The following is an 18,565-nucleotide window of genomic DNA, read 5'->3' as shown; positions in this document are numbered from 1 at the left end:
GGGGAGGTCTCGGTGCCCCTCCAGAACGGAAAGAAGGGTGAGGGGGGGGGGAAGAGAGGAACTCACGACGCCAACCGCCAGTCTGGGCAGGCAAGCAGGGCAGGCAGAGGAGGCTGGCAGCTGCGGCTTCGCTTTTCATCCTCCTTTTCTTTTTTTTAATCTCCTCTAAAGAGAACCTGTAGGAGATGGAGAAAGGCTACCAGGCGCCCAGGACGAGGGTCAGGGCAGCTGGTGGGGATACCCCAACAACTGGAGACCAGGGGGACCCCCAGATTCCTATCAAGGAAGAGTGAGAGAGAGAAAGAGAGAGAGAGAGAAAGAGAAAGAAAGAGAGAGAGAAAGAGAGAGAAAGAGAAAGACAAAGAGAGAAAGAGAAAGAGAGAGAGAGAGAGAGAGAAAGAGAGAGAGAGAGAGAGAGAAAAAAAAAGAGAGAGAGAAAGAGAGAGAGAGAGAGAAGAGAAAGAGAGAGAAAAGTGTGAGAGAGAAGTGAGAGAAAGAGGAGAGAGAGAGAAAAGAGAGAGAAAAGAGAGAAGAGAAAAAGAGAGAAAAGAGAGAAAAGAGAAAAGAGAGAGAGAGAAGAGAGAAAAGAGAGAAAAGAGAGAGAGAAAAGAGAGAAAAGAGAGAGAGAAAAGAGAAGAGAGAGAGAGAGAGAAAGAAAGAAAAAAGAGAGAGAAAAAGAGACAAAGAGAAAGAGAGAAAGAGAGAGAGAGAAAAGAGAAAGAGAGAGAGAAAAAGAGAAAGAAAGAGAAAAAGAGAGAGAAAGAGAGAAAGAGAAAGAGAGAGAAAGAGAGAGAGAGAAAGAGAGAGACCACTCAGCCTGGCGTCTGATCTTCCCTTTGCCAAGGGTGCCACCCCCCATCCCCCCCCCATGGACGGGCAGACGGGCAGCCTCAACGCCAGCCTGATCGGGCAGGACCCCCAGCTGCGCGGCAGCGCCTGGACAGCAGCTTTCCTCTGCTTCGTCATTTTCCTGACCATGGTCGGCAACTTCGCCCTCATCCTCCTCATCTTCAGCCAGCGTTTCCTGCGCAACACGTCCAACTTCTTCCTGGTGTCCCTCTTCCTCTCCGACCTGATGGTGGGCCTGGTGGTCATGCCGCCGGCCATGCTGAACCAGCTGTACGGGCGCTGGGTGCTGGACGGCGCCTTCTGCTCCGTCTGGTTCTCCTTCGACGTCATGTGTACCAGCGCCTCCATTCTCAACCTGTGCGTCATCAGCCTGGACCGCTACCTGCTCATCATCTCCCCGCTCAAGTACAAGCTGCGGATGACCTCCGCCCGGGCCTTCTGGCTCATCCTGGCTACCTGGACGCTGGCCGCCTTGGTGTCTTTCCTGCCCATCAAAATGGGCTGGCACAAGATGGAGTTTGACCGTCATCCGCTCAACGCTACCCTGCAGCTGGAAGAGGAGCAGTGCCGTCTGCTGGTCAGCTTGCCTTACGCCCTCATCGCGTCCGGCCTGACTTTCTTTCTCCCCTCGGTGGCTATCTTGTTCACCTACTGCCGGATCCTGCTGGCCGCCCGGAAACAGGCCCTCCAGGTGGCGACTCTCACCAACAAGCCCATCAGCGAACAAACTCAACAGGTAAACAGAACGGTTAATTATCATTATTTTTTAAAATCAATTACCATTAATTTTTTAATTAATTTCCATTGCTTGCTCCAGAGGGATGAATTAACTCCGTGCATGCTCAGAGACGCAGCGCTAGTTCCCAAATCTTCCTTCACTTGCTAGGCATGGAGACCGTTAGCGCCGCATCCGTCGGAGGCTGCGGAAAATTAAGATTAACTCCGGGCCCCGTATCGGTCCCTCTGCCTCCACAAGGGTTTTCGTCCTGCTACCCAAAAGGCTTCTGTTTTTCTGCCCCGTTTTCACCCTGTTTTCAAATTTCTCGAACGGTGTATTTTGGACTTAGCCGGGGCCTGTTGTGTAACCGACAGAAGTACGAGATGGCCAAGTCCGATGAAATGAGCCCTTAATTCAAGGTCTGCTCCTTGTTTTAAGAAAAATAGACAGCCGAAAGCAGTTTCTCTCGTGCATTGAATTGAAGAACGGGGACAAAAAAAAAAAAGAGAAGGAAATGAAAAATGGAATTTTCGGGCAGCTTTAACAAAGCTTGCAAATGAAACTTTTCTTAAGGGAGGAGGGGGGGGTTGTATTAATTTGGAAACCGTTGCTTTCTTCCCAAGTTCAATGGTTTGGGCATCCATTTTCTATTGCACCCGTAGGAAGCCGCTGGACTCTGCATGAGTTCGCGTTCTGGGGATGACTTTCCCCTTCTAATTGAGCCCTGCTATTAGTGCAATGCAATGCCCCAGAGAAGGGCGACTCCCTGTGTGAGCCCTTGCTTCATTTTGAGACTCTAGAAAAAGTAGAAGAGAAAAGCAACCAGGATGATTCGGGGACTGGAGGCTAAAACATACGATGAACGGTTGCAGGAACTGGGCCTGGCTAGTCTAGTGAAGAGAAGGACCAGGGGAGACAGGAGAGCATCTTCCGATATTTGAGGGGCTGCCCCAGAGAGGAGGAAGGGGGTCAAGCTATTCTCCAAAGCACCTGAAGGCCAGACAAGGAATAATGAATGGATGGAAAACTGATCAAGGAGAGAGATTCAACCTGGAAATAAGGAGAAATTTCCTGACAGTGAGAAACAATCAACCCATGGAACAGAAGTTGCCTTCGGAAGTTGTGGGAGCTTCATCCCTGGAAGCTTTCAAGAAGAGACTGGACTGCCATTTTTCAGGAATGGTGTAGTAGAGTCTCCTGCTTGGGCTGAATGACCTACAAGATATCTTTCAACTCGGTTAATCTAACCTAACAACCTCCATCGAAAGACAGGTCCGGCCCAGGCTGTGATGCTAAAGATGAGGAGTGATTGGCTTCTTCCCAAGTGACAACCTGAGTGTGTGGGGAGGCTGCCAGCTGTGGCCCCTCATCAAATTAAGCTTGCCAGGTGTGCGGAGGAAAGAGGTTGCCTCTATTTTGGGAGGGGCTGGCCAACAGAGTTGGCGGAAAGGTTAGGGAGAAGGCAAGGCATGGACCCTAATTGCTAAAAAAAATAATAATCAGATGCCTCCTGTGGAAACACACCCAGCCTGCAGACAAAATATCGAGTATAACTTCACTGCATTCTCGTTCCAATGAGCTTGGAAATGGATAAAGCGGTTTTCTAGCCTTGTTTTTTTTTTTCCCCGATAGAAGTGCAAATCTCTGGGTGGCCACAAGAGGGCAGCACCAGGACGTGGGAAAACTTGGCCTCCGATTCAGTAGCAGATCGAGATTGAGTGACACACAAGGAATTTATCTTGGTGCATATGCTCTCAGTGTACATAAAAGAAAATAGAATAGAATAGAATAGAATAGAATAGAATAGAATAGAATAGAATAGAATAGAATAGAATAGAATTTTTATTGGCCAAGTGTGATTGGACACACAAGGAATTTGTCTTGGTGCATAGGCTCTCAGTGTACACAAAAGAAAAGTTACGTTCATCAAGGTACAACATTTACAACACTATTGATATCTGGAATAAAGTCCAGTTTCTAAACTCACTCTTTCTGGATTTATATTTCCTGATCTGGAGATGACACGCTCAAGCCGCCGAGAGACCATAGGCACGCTATCAGGCGCATGCCTCCCAAAACGGAATTGAAATTTCCAAAATGCCGGCCCTTAAGGTAGCCTGCCCCTGTACAGAGAAGTTCCATTTTTACTGATCACTACAGAGCTGCTAAAGCCTTGGGCGGGGGAAAAAAACCTGCATTTTTTTTTTCCTCCCCTCCTTGGCTATCAGAAGGGCTCAGACCTGACTCCAGATCTTTGCGGCTGGGGGAAAAAAAAATCCATATTTTAAAAGCCTTCAAATTAAGGAGTTTGGGGAAGGGGCAGGTTTGGCCTCTCTGTCCGTCCCCCCCTCTTTCACTCTCTTGTCCTCCGCAAAATAATTGCAATTCTCAAAATAATACGAGCAGAGGTGGAGGTGAACTGTTCCTTGGAAGGAAATATCAGCGCCAGCCCTGTTTTCCTTTCTCCCCCCCCCCACCCGCCCCAGTTAATCCACCCACCACCCAGTACCATGTGTGAGTAGGCAGGGAGCAACTGCTCAGCTCCGGAGGAAGCACAGAATGACTCTTAATTGCTTCCAGGGGGCAGCTGAGGAATTAAAGAGCTGAATTTAGATCCTAGTTGGGTGCAGAGCCTCTCCATCAAGGCCAGTCTACCGGCCGTTATAAGGGAGCGGTGGGAGGCAGTGCAAGAGAGGGCAACTGCTTTGCATCCGGTGTGGCAAACCCACCAAGGAAAAAGGTCCCTTAACGGCAAATCGAGGGATGAAATGGAGTTCCGTAGACAACGGGGCGGCTGGCCCAATCCAGAAGGAGCGTTAAGGCAGTTCCCGGATTCTCAAACTAGTGCCCACGGCTGCAACCCAGGTACAGAATAATAATAATAATCATCGAATTGCAGAGACTCTGGCATAAACCAGTGCAGGTGGTTCCAGTGGTACTCGGCACACTGGGAGCTGTGCCTAAAGACCTAGGCAAGCGCTTAAAAGCAATTGGCGCTGACAAGATCACTATTGGTCAGCTGCAGAAGGCCACCTTACTGGGATCTGCTCGCATAATCCGCCGATACATCACGCCGTCCTAAACGCTTGGGAAGTGTTCGACTAATGATTTGTGATACGAAATCCAGCATAGTTATCTCGTTCCCTGTGTATACTGTCATTTTGTGTAAATAAAACAACAACAACAACAACAGAGTTGGAAGGGACCTTGGAGGTCTTTCAGTCCAACCCCCTGCCCAGGCAGGAAACCCGACACCGTTTCAGACAAATGGTTATCCGACGTTTTCTTAAAAACTGTCCAGTGTTGGAGCATTCACAACTTTCGCAGGCAAGTTGTTCCACTCATTATTAATTGTTCTAACTGTCAGGAGGACAAAATCGAGGCCGGGACCGGCTTGCCATGTTCTCGAAGGATTCGGCCATTCCCAAGAATCCAATTTACGCGAAGAAAAGTTGGATTTTTAGCCTATCCTTGGGGGTTTTCCAAGCAGGTCTTGGCTACAGGCCCCATTAGGCATGGGCTGCTGGGGGTTCGGGAGAACCTCTAGCTAAGTTTCTGTGCAGTTCGGAGAAGCCCCAAATCCCACTCCTGGCTGGTCCCTCCCATCCACCCCTCCCCACCCAGGAGTCCCCATGTGGCTCGTTTTGGATGCAGGCAAGTGCAGGACGCGAGCGGAAGTTCGGGAAGGCCAGAAATGGAGCCCATTTTCCGGCCTCCAGAGGGCTTCCAGAGCCTGGGGAGGCCTTTTTCGTCCTTCCGGAGGCTCAAGAAAAGCCTCCGGAGCCTAGGGAGGGCAAAAACGCCGCCCCCACTGTGGTGCAGGAGGCCGACTAGGCCACACCCACTATGGCCACGCCCAGCCAGCAACCGGGCAGAGAACCTCTTGCTAAAATTTTTGAAGCCCAGCCCTGGGCCCCTTTGTTCTGTCCCCCCTCGCCTCCGTCCCAGCAATGGCTTAATTAGCCGGCACTATCAGCTCTGGCAGCAAACTAGCGAGCGTCTGCCAAGTGTCTCTGTTATCTCCCTCGACGCCGATGAGTCACCCAGGAACAAACAGTACTTCAGCTTTTAGTTAAGCAGTTGATTTGCCTGCTACGAAGAAGCACAGCAGCTCTTGCTGCTTTTATATCCTGTGGGGTGTGGCTCCATGACTCAGCACTTCCTAGGCCTGCCCCACCCCTGCTTCTGTTGTTCCCGCCTCTCCTGCCTACGAAACCTAGGGTCCAGCCAGGCCTGATTGCCATCAGCCGGGTCTGGAGGTGTGGCCTGGGGGGGGGAAAGAGTCAGGGGACGGAGGCCTCGTTATCTCCTCCACCTGGCCTGTTTCTGGCTCCTGGAGCTGAGCCAGGGAAGCCGGTGCTCCCGACGTAAGTCCTGACGGCCCTTCCCCCTCACTTTCCAAGTCACTTTCTGGCAGGGGGCCCGGCTCGGGGGGCGCAGACACAACACTCCTCCTCCCCCTCCCTGCCAACCAGCACAAAGCCAAGCATCAACCACAGACGCCCCCCCAACCCCTCGCAGGGACCTCCCCAGGAAACGTCTCAAGGTTGGCGGTGGGCAGCCATCAAGACCACCTCCTGCCCTTCTTCTAACCCTGGTGAAAAAAAACCACTCCAGCCTTCGGAAACCCTGCTGGGGCAGTTCAACCGAGTCTTTTCCCTCCTTCTGAAAAAAATAAATCTAATTAAAGCTTTTTTTTTTTTTTTGCAGAGTTCAATAGGCAGTTAAGCTGGCGGGAAATTAAAGACGCTAGCAGGATTTTTGCCTTGAGAAGGAGGGGGCACCGGAGCTGGCTTGGATGAATAACATAATCTTATTTTTCTCTTGGGAAGACTCTGGAGCTCTCCCTGCAAAGAAGGAGGGGGGGGGACGGGACAGAGAAAGACAAATGTTCCCAGCAAATGAAACGTAATTAGCTAATATCGTTTAGTCACCAAGCAGCTTGCTAAGAAGGAAAAAGACACCAGGACTGCGGGCAGCATAAATCCGGAAAAGGAATCTGGCTTGCCAAAAAATCTCTCTTCTAAATTATTAAGGTTCTGAGAACAAAACAAAGCGGACTAAGTTGCTAGTCCTCATGGGGGCAAGAGCTAACTTCATTCGGGGCCGGTGGCATACCGCTAACATGTAGTTCAGTGTGGGCGAACTTTTTCGGCACCGAGCGCCCAAATGGGAGAGCAGGCGTGCGTGCGCCAGAGGTAGGTTTCAGCCGGTTCGGACTAGTTCTGGCGAACCTGTAGCGGAAATTTTGAGTAGTTTGGAGAACTGGTAGTAAAAATCTGTCTATTCTCTGCCTCCCGAGTCCCAGCTGATCGGGAGGAAATGGGGATTTTTGCAGTAACCTTCCCCAGCCACGCCCACCAAGCCATGCCATGCCCACCAAGCCACGCCCACAGAACCGGTAGTAAAAAATGTTGAAACCCACCACTGCTGCGTGCGCGGGAGAACCAGAAACTGGAAGAGCTGCTCCTTGGCGTGCATGCGCGCGCCCGGAAGCTGAGCTTCCGGTTTCCGGCATTCAAATGTGCGCCGGTCACCTGGTCTTCCGGTTTTTGGCGCGCATGGGTGTGTGAAGACCAGCTGGCCAGCGTGCAGATACCGGAAGCTCAGCTTCCCAAGGCGCGCGTGATCAGGGATGTAATCTAACCATATTGTCTTTGAGAGCATCTTCAGATGAAAAGGTGTACATACTACCGAGGTAATAAATTATGGCTAACCCTTTCTCTGCAGTTTCTTTTGATGTTCTCTCTTCTAATGGCAAAATTTTCTAGCAGGTTCTTCGGTTATTTCAGTTACCTTTTTATTTTATTTCCAGGTCTGATGTCCAAATCTTTAGGCCACACAAAACTTATTCATTCCCTCCCCGCTCCAAAGATTTACATTTAAAGAAAAGTAAATAGGACCTTCTCAATCACTATCCAGTGCTTAAAGAAAGAAATTAAAACTCTGCCTATTTGACCCAGAAGATTTAGACTATAATTCCTTCATCCTTCACACAAAAATAAGCTCTGATGAACCTAGATGTGACAAGTTAAACTGTCTTAACTGCATTAAGACTTTAATGTCGTTAGTTTAGCATTTGGAATTAGCATGTTGTTGTTGTTGTTAGTTGCGAAGTCATGTCCGACCCATCGCGACCCCATGGACAACATATAAACCAGACTTTATAGAACATGTGAGCTTAGCTAACTAGGGCTTATTGAACGAGGATTTGAGTGTTTTATATGTAAACCAGGATGTAGAGGGAAAACTAGAAAAGTACTGGAATATTTTGAGGTATATTTAACTGCAAACTCTGGTCACTTTCCAAATAACTATCGCAAGATCCATCATCTATTAGAACAGTGGTCACCAGCCACCATTTGCATTTTTTATATTGCACTAAATACTATTTTTTTTTCTTTTTAAAAAATTCATATTAGTGGTCCACAGGATTTAAAATTATGAATTTAGTCGTCCCTGAGGTCTGAAAGGTTGGTGACCCCTGTATTAGAAGAGTTGTAAAAATAAAAAAGAAATAGCACAGCCGTTAACATGCTGGCCTATTGGTCTCCAACTAATAATAAATTAATCCACATTTTATGCAAATTCAGCCAAAGGTAAGAAATAGTTCAAACCCTCCAACGTTTAAATTCCGTTCTTGTCATTCCCGATTCAAATGCATGCCAAGAGCAAGGCCCTTCCTTTCTTAGAATTTTAGAAATTAGAATTATTATTATTATTTTTAGAATTAGAATTAGAGCTACAGCTTCATCGTTTCTAATTTGAGGTGGTAGTGAAGAATCATAGGCGCCAAGTAATTTAACTTGGCAATAATTGCCTCTAATTGACTTCCTCCTTCCCGCAGAAGGAGAAAAAGGAACATAATTGTAATTGCGTTTAAATGCTAAGACAGAGGGTTTTAAAAGAAATCTTACTTCCCCTCGTTCGAATAACCATTTGCTGGTTTTTGGCTTGGAATTCCCCACCCCTCTTTTATTTTATTTTTTTGAGAAAAACAGAGAAACTGACTCCAATTTTCCAAGTTATCAGTCGGGGTTTTGAGGCAAAATAATTGTCTAAATTATTTCTTTTTGGGAGGGTGATAAATTGAAGTCTGGTACATGCAGCTTTTTACCGCAATCTGCGGCTTGTTTATTTTTAACACACGAACTTGGAAAAATCCTAGCCGCCTCAAGGAAAGATTTAATAATAATATCAGAGTTGGAAGGGACCTTGGAGGTCTTCTAGTCCAACCCCCTGCCCAGGCAGGAAACCCTACACCATTTCAGACAAATGGTTATCCAACATTTTCCTAAAAATTTCCAGTGTTGGAGCATTCACAACTTCTACAGGCAAGTTGTTCCTCTGATTAATTGTTCTGTTAGGAAATTCCTCCTTAGTTCTAAGTTGCTTCTCTCCTTGATTAGTTTCCACCAGTTGCTTCTTGTTCTACCCTCAGGTGCTTTGGAGAATAGTTTGACTCCCTCTTCTTTGGGGGCAATCCCTGAGATATTGGGTTTTTCATGAGATATTACATTTATCCGATTTACATGCCGGCCCGTCTCGCACCATGCAACTCTGGCCAGCGTATAAAACCATTAAAAAAAAGAACGCTTTAAAAACGTATTATAAAACGCTAATAAACAAATTCTAATATTTCAGGGAAGTGGGGGGATTTAGAAACCATAAAAAGCTATGCGAGAAGGGATCTTGGAGTCTTAATGGACAACCATTTAGATAGGAGCCAGCAGTGTGCAGCAGCTGCCAAAAAAGCCAACACAGTTCTGGGCTGCATTAACAGAGGGGATAGAATCAAGATCATGTGAAGTGTTAATATCACTTTATAAGGCCTTGGTAAGGCCACACTTGGAATATTGCATTCAGTTTTGGTCGCCACGATGTAAAAAAGATGTTGAGACTGTAGAAAGAGTGCAGAGAAGAGCAACCAAGATGATTAGGGGACTGGAGGCTAAAACATATGAAGAACAGTTGCAGGAACTGAGTATGTCTAGTTTGATGAAAACAAGGACTAGGGGAGACAGGATAGCCATGTTCCAATATCTCAGGGGTTGTCACAAAGAAGAGGGAGTTACCCCGAAAGACTGAGTTGAAAGACTGTGTCAACTCGAGCAGACCTCTGTCGGAATCTTCACAGGCTGTGAATCATTACGGGCTGCGAATGACCATAATTCACAGCCGTCTCAATAAAAGAGGGGTTTTTTTTGGGGGGGGGGACTAAGGTTGTGATTTATGCTTTCTCAGGAAGCCTAGGCCAGGACGCACGTCTTGACTTCCTTCTGCTTTTGGGGGTTCTTCACAGGTTCCCCGAGATCAGGGCCAAGGAAGCGGGTTGAGTCACCATCGTAAGATTGCCAACAAGCACAGCCGACGGGCGCTTAAGGCCAGCCTGACTCTTGGCATCCTTTTGGGCATGTTCTTCGTGGCTTGGCTGCCTTTCTTCGTCTGCAACATGGCTCAGGTAAGCAATGAGCAGGTAAATCCTCCCCTCTCCCCCCACCGCCCCCCGAGGGAAGGTGGCAAGGGGGCAGAGAGAGGATAGGGAACCTGGCAGTGGTGAAAGTCAATTTTTTTTTACTACCGGTTCTGTGGGCGTGGCTTGGTGGGCGTGGCTTGGTGGGCATGGCAGGGGAAGGATACTGCAAAATCTCCATTCCCACCCCACTCCAGGGGAAGGATACTGCAAAATCTCCATTCCCACCCCACTCTGGGGCCAGCCAGAGGTGGTATTTGCCGGTTCTCCGAACTACTCAAAATTTCCGCTACCGGTTCGTCAGAACCTGCTGGATTTCACCCCTTGAACCTGGGGTGGGGGTGACGGAAGGGAAATTGGGAGCCCTCTCAGCTCCAATTATCTCCCACTTCTTGTCTGTAGAGATTCTCCGTCATCTAGGTCAGGGGTCTCCAACCTTGGTCCCTTTTAAGACTTGTGGATTTCAACTCCCAGAGTTCCTCAGCCAGCTTTGCTCAAAATTTCTGCTACCGGTTCGCCAGAACTTGTCAGAACCTGCTGGATTTCACTCTTGCCTCAGGGTCACCTTAGGTAGTGCTCCTAGTTCCTGTAGTCTATAATTTTTTCTTCTTCTCTGGAATGGATTTCCAGAAGAAGAAGCTTCTTGGATGAGAAGCGAAATGTCTTCAAAGACAAAACAAGAAAGTCCACTAGGGTTAAAATGAAAATAATTCAAGACTCTCGGGAAAGGGGAGGTTTAAAAATGCCCAATTTTAAATTATACTATGAAGCAGCTGCTCTCTCTGCAATAAGTGATTGGTTTAATTTAACGGAGGAAAGATTTTTGAATATAGAAGGTTATGACTTGCTATATGGATGGCATGCATATTTAATTTATGACAAAAAAGTGGATAAGGCCTTTAAAAATCATGTGTTAAGAGCTGCTCTTCTGCGTGTTTGGAAAAAATACTCTTATAAACTAAATTATAAGGTTCCTATATGGGCAAGTCCTAGACATACAATAGAGAATATAAATATAGAACAGACGCAAGAAAGATACTTAAAGGAATGGAAAAAATGGATTGACTATATTCAAAGTAGATATCAGACTAGGAGTTATCAGACTGTTTTTGAATGATTATGATGTATTATTTTTGATTGTTTTCAGGGGAAGTTAGGAATTGATGATTGTAGGGGTATAATTAAGTTGGGACGAAAAATTTTTAGCATATGTTTGTTTTATTTTTAACTATACCTTGTGCTCGTTCCGGGAAGTTGGGGGGGGGAGGGGTTGTGAAGGGAGGGGGGAGGGGGGGGGAAAGGGGAAAATTTTTTTCTGTAAAACTTTTTGAATAAAAAAAAAAAAGTCCAGTTGCCTCAGGGGGTGAAATGTCAAGGACTACCTGCATTTCCAAAAACGCCAGCTTCGGCAGCCCCTCTTGTTCCGTCTTTCTGTTCTTTCGCTTCCCCTTAAATGGCCGTCTCTTTCTCGCTTTCTCCAGGCGGTCTGCAACTGCATTTCGGCCGATTTTTTCGACCTCCTGACCTGGCTGGGCTACTGCAACAGCACCATGAACCCTATAATCTACCCGCTCTTCATGCGGGATTTCAAGAGGGCCATGGCCAAGTACCTGCCCTGTTGTCCCCGCACATGGGAACGCAGGCCCAGCCGGGTCTCGCTCTCCCTCAGGAATTCCAACAGCGGCCCCCGGCCGGGGGTTTCCCTCAGGAACACCCTGACTCTACCAGGAGAAACGGACTCGGCCGATTCCATCGTCCACGGCAACGACCACAGCAGCCAAACGCTCAGCTTCCTCCCGCCTACCCGGGCCAACTCCGTTCACCTTTCCGATGCCGAGCGGACGGAGCCGAAGTTGAACTTCATCTATCTGAACACGCCTTCGGACTGACCGCCGGCCCGACTTGGCTTCAGGTTGACCCGGCTGTTTCTGACCTGTGCTGGGCATGGAGGGGAGAATTCCACCGGTCAAGCATCCATGTCGTGTCCCACTCCTCCTCTGACGGCCGGGTCTGGGAAGTCTGTATCAAGCGTGGCCACGAAGCCTCTGCAGCTTTGCCAAATTCTTGTCAGAGTTCTCAGGGCAGGCAGGAATCCAAGGTGTGACTTCAGCAACCAGATGAGACTTTGCCTGACTCAAGGAATGCCAAAAAGCAGATCCTTTATATAGGCCATGGGGCGTGGCTCCATGACTCAGCACTTATCCAGGCCTGCCCCTCCCTTCCTTTTGCTGACGTCGCCTCTCCATTCTCCGGAAGTGGGGATCTGCCCACCTTTCATCCTCCTGCTCAGCTGCTGGCAATTCCAGCTCGTGGCTGGCTTCGTGCTCACACGCTGTAGGAGGGAGGTTTGTTTGCTCAGTCTGTCCGGGCATGGTGCCAGGGCTGGGGGCTGGAGGCATGCCAGGCCATTCTTCTTCACTATCAGTCTCTGGCTCAGATAGCAGGAGATGGGAGGGGCCTGGATGCAGAGATGAGGGCGGGCGAGGCACAACAATCCAGACCCACAAATGTCCTTCCTTTCACCCAGATTCATCTTCCCCCTCCTCGTATCTTGTTTTTTTTTTCTCTGCCTGCCAGCCTCGCAGCTTGGATGGCTTCTAGCATGATTTCCTCCTCGCGCCCCGTTTGCACACGGTTGCAGAACACAGCCAAGTAAACATATGTGTGCATGTGCGTGCGTGTTTAAGTGTTGTGGCCCACCAGTGGAGCTGGTGGCAGACTGACAATGAGGAGGTTGGGGAGGAACGAGGGTCAGTCCTGGAGTCTGGGGAAGGCTCTGATGAGGGCTCTGCGTCGGAGGCAGAGATAGAGCCAGGGCCGTCTGACAGTTAGCAGCTACCTTTGGAGTTGGAGATCAGTGGGGCAGAAGAACAACTGGAGCCTGTTCCCAGTGTGCGCATGCGCAGAGCTGCCAGGGGAAGGGAACAGCTAAGGAACAAGGGTCGACTCAGGAGTAAAGCCACAGGTGGACGGTGAACGGTCCCTCCCGTAGGAAATAAAGAGGAACGAAAGGGGAGTGGAGTTTGCAGGAGACTCATTAGTTCATTAGAGTTCAGTTCATTAGAGTGAAGATCTGTTCCTGACTTCTTGCCAAGTATTGTCTGCTACCGAGTGGCCTTTGGAAGATATCGGCCTGGCAGCTCTCCAAGCCTGATAAAGGTCTGTAGTTGTGAAATTAAACTAAATAAAAGGGTTTTTATCGGGACGAGGAGCCCAGGTCAGAACATTAAGAGGGAAGGACAGCCCAGTCCTGCCCCGGCTGTCATTTTTTTTTACATCCTGGAGTTACACCCATTGCAACCTTCCCATCCCTTCTCCCACCTACAAACCGGCCACTCGCTGCCCCAGCCTTCCCCTCTGCCGTTTCCCCCCAAAACCAGAAACCCCGTTTTCCACCTTGCACGCAGCGCCGAACAGGAAAGTTTTCCTTCCTTTTTTCTCTCTCCCCAAACCGGGATTAGCGACAAGCGAGCCAGGATAATCCATGATTGCTTGCTTCACCTGCGCGCTGCTTAATCCCGGCCTCCCTTTAAAAAAAAGAGAGAGAAAAAATACAGCTGAAATTTCAACGATGCGCAATATTTCCCCTCCGCCGGATTTGAGTGTTTTATTACATCCCTTTTTTGGCTGGGAAACCTGACGTTTCTAACACGAAAGGACCACCGGTTCGCCCACCCACCTCCTCCTTGCCCTTTACAGCTCTGGGCCAGTTCTCTGCATTTTTTTAAACAAGCCACAGCAGCCTATTATCCCCAGCCTGCCTGCCTGCCTCTCTGAGCTACATCGGACTGCAGAGTTGGAAGGAATCGGGGTGCCATTGCTAAGTCACACAATTGTGTTCAGATACAGATTGAGAGAGTTGGAAGGGACCTTGGAGGTCATCTAGTCCAAACCCCTGCGCAAGCAGGAGTCTCTAACACCGTTCCTGACAGATGGCAGTCCAGTCTCTTCTTGAAAGCCTCCAGGGATGAAGCTCCCACAGCTTCTGTTCCACGGATTGATTGCTCTCACTGTCAGAAAATTTCTCCTTTATTTCCAGGTTGAATCTCTTCAGTTTCCATCCATCCATTATTCTCCTGCTTGGATGGGTGGGGGGTTGGACTAGATGACCTACAAGGTCCCTTCCAATTCTTTGTTAATCTAAATCTGTAACCTTGTCCGGCCTTCGGCTGCCTTGGAAATACAGGTTGCGCCCCTTCCTCCTCTCTGGGGCAGCCCCTCAAATATTGGAAGATCCTATCATGTCTCCCTTGGTCCTTCTCTAAACTAGCTGTTGCTATGAGAGGCCATTTAAGGGCTTTCTAAGCCTGGTGGGTGAAAATTTTCACTCCTGTTCACTACTGAACCCAAAGTAAGGTTAAGCCCAGTTTGTATCCTTAACATACCCTCTTCCCCAAAAATGTGTGTTCGTTCACACGGACTTAGCTGGAAAACGGTTAGGGCGAAACGCAGTCTCCCTCTGTCCCCTTTTAAGCCTGCTTGCCTTTCGATAAGTCTTTCGTAGGAATTGAAAATGTCAAAAGTAAATAGATTTGTCTCTCTTTATGCCCGCCTGGTGTCTTTTTAGTCTTCTGCTCCATCTCTCTGGCTACAGAAAATAGCCGGTGCCGCCACAGAGCAGTGGAATTGCAAGAAAAATGCTCTATTTGTGTTACGATTATTGCTCCCGCTGCCAACGCCAGGGCCCTACTCTACTCTGAGCGGCACCCAAGGGACCTGATAAAATGTGTTGTGTTTTTTTTAAAGGGGGAAGAGGATATGGAAAGTACAAATTAAACTTAACCTGACAGCAAAGGCCACTTTGGCAGAGGGGATAGGCAGCCTTTCCTGGGCCGCTTGTTAATTTTTTTCCCTCTCTGCTTGGATGAAGACTCAAAACGTCGAAGCATTTAGGAATGAAATAATAGAAAAGATAAAAATTACAGATTTAACGTTGTCTTCTAAAAGCGCAGAGTGGCTGGGGAAGGGCAGGGAGTTCGCCCTCTTGTGGTCACTAACAGACATGGCAACTGGCGAAGAGATCCAAGGTATTGCTGTTATTACTTGCATGCAGTCTTGTACAAGAACTTTCAAACATGTGATATATTATATTAGCAGGCCATTCAGATACAGATTAAGAGAGTGGGAAGGGACCTTGGAGGCCATCTAGTCCAACCCCCCGCGCAAGCAGGAGACCCTACACCATTCCTGACAGATGGCAGTCCAGTCTCTTCTTGAAAGCCTCCAGCGGTGAAGCTCCCACAACTTCCGAAGGCAACTTCTGTTCCATTGTTTGATTGTTCTCACTGTCAGAAAATTCCTCCTTATTTCCAGGTTGAATCTCTCCTTGTTCAGTTTCCATCCATTGTTCCTTGTCCGGCCTTCAGGTGCTTTGGAGAATAGCTTTGACCCTCTCCTCTCTGTTGCAGCCCCTCAAGTATTGGAAGATGCTATCCTGTCTCCTCTGGTCCTTCTCTTCACTAGACTAGCCAGGCCCAGTTCCTGCAACCGTTCATCGTATGTTTTAGCCTCCAGTCCCCTCATCATCCTGGTTGCTCTTCTCTGCACTTTTTCTAGAGTCTCAACCTCTTGTTTTATAGTTTGGTGACCAAAATTGGATGCAGTACTCTAGGTGTGGTCTTATTAAGTCTTTATAGAGTGGTATTAGTACCTCCCTTGATCTTGATCGTATCCCTCTGTTAATGCAATTTAGGATTGCATTGGGTTTTTTTTTGCTGCTGTTGCACACTGCTGGCTCATATTTAATTGGTTGTCCACGAAGACTCAGCCTTCCATCCTTTATAAGGTAGGTAAAATGAGGACCCAGATTGTTGGGGGCAATAAAAGTTGACTTTGTATATAATATACAAATGGATGAAGACTATTGCTTGACACAGTGTAAGCCGCCCTGAGTCTTCGGAGAAGGGCGGGATATAAATGCAAATTAAAAAAAAAAAAAAGACTCAAGGATCCCTCTCACAGTTACCGCTATTAAGCCAGGTTCCCCGAAAAACAGTGCGTGCACTTTTGGTTTTTCTTGCCTGAGACTTTGCTCAGTGACCGTTCAAAGTTAAAACAGCACAGAAAAAAAAGTGACTTACAACTGTTTTTCACGCTTCTAACCATTGGAGCATCCATCCGTGGGCACATGGATCAAAAATTCAGACACGTTGGCAACTGACTCGCGTTTATGACGGTTCCACTGTCGTCAGGGGTCAGGCGATCCCCTTTTGCGACCTTCTGACAAGCCAAGTCCATGGGGAAGCCAGATTCACTTAACAACCGTGTGACTAGCGTTAAGAACTGCAGTGATTCACTTAACGGCCGTGGCAAGGAAGGTGGTAAAACTGGGGAGAAATCCACTTAACCCATGTCTCCCTCAGCGACAGAAATGTTGGGCTCAACCGTGGCCATAAGTCGAGGACTGCCTGAATCCTTGTTATCAACCCCTTTATTTTCTGATCAGTACCTTTCGAAACGCGAGTTCGGATGACGACGGCGTCTCCCAGCCAAGAGAGCTGGGAAGGGCAGAAAAGCCTGCCCTCCTGTGGACACCTGTGGTCACTGCAGCCTGCATCAACAGGCTAACACAATTCAAAAATTAAAAATGAAATGAAAATTGGCAAACAGCTGGAGAAACAGTGGTGGGATTCAAAAAATTTTTACTATTCGTTCTGAGGGCTTTTAATATTGGTGGGCATGACAGGGGAAGGATACTGCAAAATCCCCATTCCCACCCCACTCCAAGGGAAGGATACTGCAAAATCCCCATTCCCACCCCACTCCAGGAGGATACTGCAAAATCCCCATTCCCACCCCATTCCAGGGGAAGGTTACTGCAAAATTCCCATTCCCTCCCCACTCCAGGGGAAGGTTTCTGCAAAATCCCCATTCCCTCCCCACTCCAGGGAAAGGATACTGCAAAATCCCCATTCCCTCCCCACTCCAGGGGAAGGATACTGCAAAATCCCTATTCCCTCCCCACTCCAGGGGAAGGTTACTGCAAAATCCCCATTTCCTCCCGATCAGCTGGGACTCGGGAGGCAGAGAATAGATGGGGGCGGGGCCAGCCAGAGGTGGTATTTGCCGGTTCTCTGAACTACTCAAAATTTCCTCTACCGGTTCGCTAGAACCGGTTGAATACCACCTCTCTGGGGAACTGCTGGATTAGGGTACCCCAGCAACAGCAGAAAGGCCAGCCAGAGATTCCTTCCAGTGGCCCATTTTTTTTTATTACTGTGTTTGAGCGTCCTTCCTTCCCACGAACAGCCGAAGACCCCTTCCCAGAGGACTATTGACCTATGGAGTTTGGGTCTCTGCCCCTCCCAGAGACGAGGCAGGTAATCAACAGAGCCTCCATGCTCAGGGGCAGGATACCAGGCGTCAGAGAAAAAGAGTGTAGAGGGAGTTGCTGATTCTCGCGTCAGCTTTTGGGAGGTCCCACCCGGTCATGAGACCAAGCACAGGACAAAAAAGACACAGTTCTTCTGAACGGCCCCAGTGTGGCTGATCTGGCAGCAGATTCGGACAGTGAGGAGGTTGGGGAGGAACATGGGCCAGTCCTGGAGTCTGGGGAAGGCTCTGATGAGGGCTCTGCGTCAGAGGCAGAGAAGGGCCAGGGCCGTCTGACAGTTATCAGCTGCCTTCGGAGTCAGACATCAGTGAGGCAGACGAACAGCTGGAGCCTGTTCCCAGGGTGCGCATGCGCAGAGTTGCCAGACGAAGGGAACAACTAAAGAACAAGGGTCGACTCGGGAGTAAGGCCACAGGTGGACGATGAATGGCCCCTCCCAGAGGGAATAAAAGAGGAGCGAAAGGGGAGTGGAGTTTGCAGGAGACAATTAGTTCACTGAATTGGTTCGTGACCAATTCTCAGAGACTCCTTGCCAAGTTTTGAAGATACCGGCCTGGCAGCTCCCCAAGAATGATAAGGTCTGTGACTGTAAATTCTCCCTTTGCTGGATGTGAATGAGAGAAATTCATAGTCACTGAATAAAAAGGGGTTTTTTTTGGTCAGGACAAGGAGTCTGCTTCGTGTTCTTGGGAACGCCTAGGGCAGAACACCCGTGCAAAATGCATCTCCTTGGGTGTCTGGGCACCCCAAGGTCCGCAGAGAAGATTTTGGGAATATCAAGAGGAAGAGGAGGAGGAGAGAATGTCAGGAGGCTGGATCCTTATTAGATGCCCTTGCTGGAGAAACCTCACATTCCTGTCCAGGAGCGGAGACCGGCTCCCAGCACCAGGAGTCTTCATCGCCGTTGAGACCTTCCCCTTCCTCGGGTCCATCCACGTCAGGTTTGCCCAGCCCACTGGGCCCCTCAGAGGCTGCGCCGCCTTCTTTCTCCTCCTCGCTGGGGGGAGAACGCCCTGCCAGGAGGCCCCCTTGTTCTTGCAGGCCCTGCCTCGTTTTGAGCCCCACGGCCTTCAGGATGGTGTCCATCTGCTTCATGTAGTCCAGGTGGCCGTTCACCTGCGAGGGGAGCCAAAGCCGAAGGTCAGACCCTCCTCAATACAGGAGCAGACTGTTCTGACTCAGCTCCCCAAAC

The 18,565-nt window shown here is 48.8% G+C and overlaps 2 protein-coding genes across 4 annotated transcripts in view; one reads left to right on the top strand and one right to left on the bottom strand.

Annotated features, from left to right (window-relative positions):
- The window catches only part of TMCO4 (transmembrane and coiled-coil domains 4), a 55,996-nt gene that overhangs the window by 3,726 nt on the left and 33,705 nt on the right, over positions 1–18,565 (bottom strand). For 2 of the 3 annotated variants that reach the window (XM_058161366.1, XM_058161368.1), the window contains one exon: positions 16,966–18,489. The exons of the other annotated variant lie outside the window; for it this stretch is intronic. In XM_058161366.1, coding sequence (XP_058017349.1) covers positions 18,178–18,489 — 312 coding nt within the window. In that variant the 3' untranslated portion in view covers positions 16,966–18,177. Of the gene's footprint in view, positions 1–16,965; positions 18,490–18,565 lie in introns of those variants that run through there. 3 annotated transcript variants of the gene reach the window in all.
- Positions 653–16,786, top strand: HTR6 (5-hydroxytryptamine receptor 6). The gene is made up of 3 exons (XM_058161369.1): positions 653–1,585; positions 9,870–10,028; positions 11,522–16,786. The coding sequence occupies exons 1-3, from the start codon at positions 869–871 to the stop codon at positions 11,927–11,929; spliced, it is 1,284 nt and encodes a 427-aa protein (XP_058017352.1). The 5' UTR covers positions 653–868; the 3' UTR covers positions 11,930–16,786.

This window comes from Ahaetulla prasina, chromosome 18 (assembly GCF_028640845.1).
Source record: "Ahaetulla prasina isolate Xishuangbanna chromosome 18, ASM2864084v1, whole genome shotgun sequence".
Lineage (NCBI taxonomy): Eukaryota > Metazoa > Chordata > Lepidosauria > Squamata > Colubridae > Ahaetulla > Ahaetulla prasina.
This window is presented reverse-complemented; position numbering and strand designations above follow the sequence as displayed.

Bases quoted from the DNA above. Each gene is read 5' to 3' on its own strand.
- HTR6 (XM_058161369.1), top strand. From the start codon at position 869: ATGGACGGGCAGACGGGCAGCCTCAACGCCAGCCTGATCGGGCAGGAC. The intron at 1,586-9,869 runs GTAAACAGAACG...GGTTCTTCACAG, and splicing joins TCAGCGAACAAACTCAACAG to GTTCCCCGAGATCAGGGCCA. The intron at 10,029-11,521 runs GTAAGCAATGAG...CGCTTTCTCCAG, and splicing joins TCGTCTGCAACATGGCTCAG to GCGGTCTGCAACTGCATTTC.